Raw genomic sequence first — 5,665 nt, forward strand, 5'->3', positions numbered from 1 at the left:
ATGCGTCCCACATGGAGCCCCAGGTCCGCGTCGGCACCAGGTGAGGAGCCTTGCATGCTGCAGCGGGTGGGCGGGCAGAGGGCCGGGCCGGGGCCGCCAAAGGTCCAATCTCCCTTCTCGTTCTGTAGCGAGGCTCAGGACGGACTCCAGAAGTTCTGGATGGTGAGGGCCGGCACCCAGACTCCAGAGGAGGTGGGATCCCGCGAGGCAGGTGAGCTCCCCCTCTTCTTCCCCTAGGGTCCCTTCCCATATAAAAGACAAAATGCATGGGACGTCTGAGGAGATGATTTTATTTAGGCTGTTGCGATAGAGCGCGCCCCAATTTTGAAGATCAGAATATCTCAGCAGAGAGGTATTTTTGCCTTAGATTTATAGGGGGAATAGAAAGTTATGGGCGAGGTCGCTTACCGTTAGAATTGTTTTGCAGTCAGAGGAAGTCTCAGCTGAACAGAAGATGTTTATTTCTGTGTCTAGCTAGTTTAAGGGGGACAAATTTCTAATCCCAGTTAATCATTCATGAGACAATGGGGAGTTGAAGGGTGTGTCTGGCTTTTCAGCAGATTCAGGCAAAATGGCAGAAGTCTGTGTACCTTTTTCACAGGAAAACAAGGGGGGTCATTTGCTGGTTTTATGACAGTCAGTAAAAAAGAGTGGACAGACACAAGGGGAAGGGTAGTTCCTTGTAATAAGGTGTTTTCCGAAACATAAAACGAATTTTACAACAGTTGGTATTTTCTGGGATCTTGAGCTTAGATCGAGTTTAACATTGTCGCCAAGAAGACGGCCAGGTATTAATAACAAGACCCCTAGCCTTTCTTTCTTCAGCTCTGCGCAGGCGCAAGGGTCTCCCAAGGACCCCAGAGCCAGACTCCTCCCCAGCTCCCCAGAACCCTTTGAAATGGTTTGGAATCCTGGTTCCTCACAGTCTGCGACAAGCTCAAGCCAGCTTCCGGGAGGGTGAGTGACCCTGAAAGGGACCTATCTACCGTGAGTGCTAATGCCAGGCTTGGGATTAGTCTGCAAAAGGCTTTGCAGGTTTTCTCCATTTCAGACTTGTTGCACACCTACTATTTTTTAAAAAAACATTTATTGGCTGTTGGCAGAGTTCAGGTTCATAGGAGGTGCTGGGGATACAGCAGGAAACAAAAGGTATAACACCCTCATGGGATCTTTATTGAGTGCAGAAAAACAACATGCATGAAAACAAATAAGTAGGCCCTAAATAAAATACCAGGCAATGAAAGTTGCTACGAAAAAATAAGGTAGAGAGAGTGCAATGGATGGCATAGCCTAGGGGAGCTGTTATGTATTTGGTAGCCTGGAAAGGCCTCTGAAGAGATGAAGGAAAGACCTTTGTTGGTGATCTGGGGGAACAGTGTTCTAGGTGCCAGGGACCAGCCAGGGCAGATCTCTGAGGTGATGTTACATCTGATATGGCAGAGAGGAGGCCAGTGGGCAAGAGTGGAGGTGGTGTGGACAATGGAAGACAGGATAAGTGGGGGGGTTGGGGGGGTGGAACTGCATGGTTTTTTGAGTGGAAACCACAGGATTTACTGATAGATCAATTCAGGAGTAAGGGAAGGAGAGCAGTGAAGGATGTGCCCAGTCTGTAGTCAGAATGCCTGAGAAGGTGAGGCGGGAGGGCCACAGAGCAGCAGCTGAGGTAGAGTCAGGAGTGATGTGGGGTATGTTCCTGGTATGGTGGAGATTTTGAGTGGATGGTTGGGTACATGTTTCTGGAGTTTGGAAGAGGCCTGGACTGGAGAGAGAGATTTGAGAGCTCACTGCATAACACTGGTTTCGCTGACACAGCCACAGCATTAAAGTTGAAATGGGATGAGGTCAGCAGAGGTCCCAGGAATGTGAACAGGAAGTAAGGGGAAAAGAAGGGAAGAGGCCAGTCAAGAAGACTAAGGAGTGGGGCAGAAGCAACATCAGGAGGGTAAAGTGTTATCTGGAGGGAGTGATCAGTGTGACCAGACAGTATGGCAGAAGACAGGACTGGCCAGTGGACTGGGTGGTGTGGAGGGCCCAGAGGACTTCCCAGCAGCTATTCCAGGAGAGGTATCAAGTGGAAGCAACATAGGTGTGGATCCAGAAAGTGGACCACTCTTGGGGGCAGAGAAAACAAGTAGAAGGAGAGAGGGCAAGAGTAGTGAGGGCCTGTGATAATGGAGAAAAGAAGGAATGATAAGGACAGAGACTATGTTATAATCTGTGAATTTTTAGTTCGTGGTGGGTGCTATAAGAGGGTCAAGGAAATTTGAGGGGGAGGTGACATTTTAGCAATGACCTGAAGAACTTGAGAGTATGAGTCCAGTGAGGTTCTCAAGGAGTCAATGCCAGCTGTACCTGGAATGTTTTAGGAACAGTTTGAAGGCCAGAGTGGCCTGAGGGTGTCCAGAGCCCCTTGAGACATGTGGCACCATAAATACCACAGTGACAATCTCTTCTCGTCCTCTAGGTCTGCAGCTGGCTGCGGACATGGCCAGCCTTCAGAGCCGCATCACCTGGGGTCAAAGCCAGCTCCAGGAACTCCAGGAGAAACTCAAGCAGCTAGAACCCAGGGCTCCCTGACCTGTTACCACAGAAGCAAGGCAGTGGGAACAGCTATTCTTCGATGTGGCTCCCTTATCAGCCCTTCCTCCTTCACAGATTGCCCGCCACCCCAACTAGCTCCTGCTCCTTAATACTTCTCTGGTCTGCATGTTTCCAACTTTGTTAGGTGGGAAAGTCTGAAGAGGCAAACTGCATAATGTTCAAGGTTACTACTGTGAAACCACTTGTAAACTCACATTGTCCCAGGACACATCCATGTGGAGCAGTCACAAAGCCGTTAGGTTAGTTCATATTATTGAACAATAACAACTTCACGCATCAATTAGCTGTGGTTTTTCATTACTGGATGAAATACTACACAGCTAGTGGCAGGGAAGGACAAGAAGTAGGTGCTTCAGTTTCTCCAGATCCTTAAAACTGACTTTGATGGGGGGCAAAAAACATACATAGCTACACAGATCAGGACAGAATGATTCTGCGTTTATAGAAAAACACACGTATCTGAGTAGATGGGAAATGCTTGGCAGGTTTTAAGCCAGAAAGTAAAAAGGATCTGACCTAAATTTTCAAGGGAACTCTTTCAAAAGACCATTCAGGTTTTTAAAAGACTGCCTTTCAAGAATGAGTCTTTTAATTTGTTGAGGGGCCAGAAACTCTGTGTCCTGGCTTCATTTTTCTATGGGCTTGTTGATATTTTTAGCAGTTTCTAGGAGCTTATGGGGGATGTTAGTTTTTTGTTTATAATATGAGCTGTATCTTTTTTCCCAGTTTTTGTGTTTTAACTTCACTTATGGTGGGTTGTTTTTTTTTTAACTTTTTATTATAAAACACATTGCATTAAACTGCACAGAACAGTTGAATAGTGTAATGAGTAAGGTGAAAGCTCTCTCAGCTCTTGTGTTTAAATCAAGTTTCTTAGAACAGTTGAAATTATCAGGTAGCTATTTTATGATTTCTGGCTTTGGGATTGCAGTTGATGGGATAATAGAATTCTCCAGGGTTTTCCTCAAGAACGTTTGTATTCAAGTGAAGTATAGGGTGAGTCCTGCACTCAACTTCTTCTTTTCTACCATAGTTCATACAGTGGACCATCCTTAGCGCTGATTTGAAATGCCACCCTTTTCTTTCGATTAATCCCAGTGTTGTATACCCCTACCATATTTTGGCATTTCCATTTTTTTCATTGATCTTAATGGAAGTTAAGACACAGGTACCACAGTGTTTTAATTCTTGAGCCTTTAATAAAAATATACTTGAATCGCTGCTAAGTTGCTTCAGTCGTGTCCGACTCTGTTCGACCCCAGAGAGGGCAGCCCACCAGACTCCCCCGTCCCAGGGATTCTCCAGGCAAGAACACTGGAGTGGCTTGCCATTTCCTTCTCCAATGCATGAAAGTGAAATCGCAGTAGGGCAAATTTTCTGGTTGGATTGGAGGAAATTTGGAGAGGGGGCACCCTACCTTTGTTTGTGAAAAGCTTAATTGAAGCACTCAAATGGAAACTGTGACTGGAGGGGAAAAGGGCATCCCTCCCCCAACACAAAGGTTGCATTTCAGAGATTCTCTAGCCAAAATGAGCGAAGGTGAACACCCGGGGAGGGGAGTGGCCACGGGGAGAGAAGTCTTTTGTTTTAGACGTCGGTTGACAACGAAGGTCAAGCAATAGCCCTCCTTCATTTACTGTTTGAAACTAGGCTTCGAGGGCGCTCAAGGTCCAAGGCGGTTACAAGCGCCTCGTCACCCACCCTCGCTCGGGTTCTAGTGGGCGCTTTCGGGAGTAAGAATCCCTCCCTTCAAGAGACGCCCGGATGTGCTGACAAACACTGCGGAGGCGGAGCCGGGCTCGCGCAGCCGCAGTCAGGCCGAAATGCTACAAGTGCACGCAAAGCCTGAAGTGCGCAGGCGTGTGGATGAGCTGACGACAGGCTAACAAAGAGGATATATATATGAATAAGAGACACGTACTTTCAGTGGTTCCCATATGGTCTAGCGGTTAGGATTCCTGGTTTTCACCCAGGCGGCCCGGGTTCGACTCCCGGTATGGGAACTAAAAATATCCTTTTATTTGCCAAAGTTTTAGTTTTCTGCCTTTAGTACGTCTCAAGTCAAATTAACTGTTTCTTTCCATTTAATCCTAGCGAAATCGATGCCCAGGAAGCTCCGGGGCCCATTCTTAAATGTTTTAATCATTGTCAATTTTCATCACATTATTAGCTAGTTGTTCCCTAACACTGAGTTACATAAGATACCTTATATACTGCTATATAATACAGTACCTTAATACTACAGAATTAATATTATTGTTTACATATTAAATATTTAATTTTTAAATATTAAACCTTCGCTGCGCAGAGCGTCCCTGCTCTCCGGCTCCTCCCTGAAGGGCTGTGCGGCAGGGAGAGGTGGAGCCCCACCGCTGCAGATTGGCCCAAGAGACTGCCGGCAAGCCCAAGGGTGAGCTGCTGCTGACCTGAGTCCGCAGAGGGGCGATGGGTTGGGTGCGGGGAGGAACTGGAGAGTTTCCTGAAAATTTTAACTTTCTTAGTCCTGTGGCTGCTGTGTTCCTCCTGTGATCCAGTGGCTGGGGTTCTTGGTGAGAGGGTAACAGGCAGGAAGGCTCAGTGCAGTTCAGTTCAGGCGCTCAGTCGTGTCTAACTCTTTGCAACGCCATGAACTGCAGCACGCCAGGCCTCCCTGTCCATCACCAACTCCCAGAGTTCACTCAGACTCACGTTCATTGAGTCGGTGATGCCATCCAGCCATCTCATCCTCTGTCGTCCCCTTCTCCTCTTGCCCCCAATCCCTCCCAGCATTAGAGTCTTTTTCCAGTGAGTCAACTCTTCACATGAGGTGGCCAAAGTACTGGAGTTTCAGCTTTAGCATCAGTCCTTCCAAAGAACATCCAGGACTGATCTCCTTTAGAATGGACTGGTTGGATCTCCTTGCAGTCCAAGGGACTCTCAAGAGTCTTCTCCAACACCACAGTTCAAAAGCATCAATTCTTCGGCGCTCAGCTTTCTTCACAGTCCAACTCTCACATCCATACATGACCACTGGAAAAACCATAGCCTTGACTAGACAGACCTTTGTTGGCAAAATAATGTCTCT

The 5,665-nt window shown here is 47.2% G+C and overlaps 1 protein-coding gene and 1 non-coding gene across 2 annotated transcripts; both read left to right on the top strand.

The window, feature by feature from the left end:
- Positions 1 to 3,822, top strand: CCDC115 (coiled-coil domain containing 115). The gene is made up of 4 exons (XM_010852967.1): positions 1 to 40; positions 129 to 211; positions 826 to 957; positions 2,465 to 3,822. The coding sequence occupies exons 1-4, from the start codon at positions 12 to 14 to the stop codon at positions 2,575 to 2,577; spliced, it is 357 nt and encodes a 118-aa protein (XP_010851269.1). The 5' UTR covers positions 1 to 11; the 3' UTR covers positions 2,578 to 3,822.
- Positions 3,823 to 4,532: 710 nt separating this feature from the next.
- Positions 4,533 to 4,604, top strand: TRNAE-UUC. Its single transcript has one exon. It is a non-coding gene; the product is annotated as a tRNA-Glu (tRNA).
- The last annotated feature ends 1,061 nt before the right edge of the window (positions 4,605 to 5,665 follow it).

The sequence above is a fragment of the Bison bison genome, unplaced genomic scaffold (genome assembly GCF_000754665.1).
Source record: "Bison bison bison isolate TAMUID 2011002044 unplaced genomic scaffold, Bison_UMD1.0 scf7180017864320, whole genome shotgun sequence".
In the NCBI taxonomy this organism is placed as follows: domain Eukaryota; kingdom Metazoa; phylum Chordata; class Mammalia; order Artiodactyla; family Bovidae; genus Bison; species Bison bison.

What these genes read in the sequence shown, in the direction of transcription:
- CCDC115 (XM_010852967.1), top strand. Translation starts at nt 12, where the DNA reads ATGGAGCCCCAGGTCCGCGTCGGCACCAG. An exon ending in CAGGTCCGCGTCGGCACCAG is followed by an intron (nt 41 to 128) that starts GTGAGGAGCCTT and finishes CTCGTTCTGTAG; the next exon opens with CGAGGCTCAGGACGGACTCC. An exon ending in TCAAGCCAGCTTCCGGGAGG is followed by an intron (nt 958 to 2,464) that starts GTGAGTGACCCT and finishes CTCGTCCTCTAG; the next exon opens with GTCTGCAGCTGGCTGCGGAC.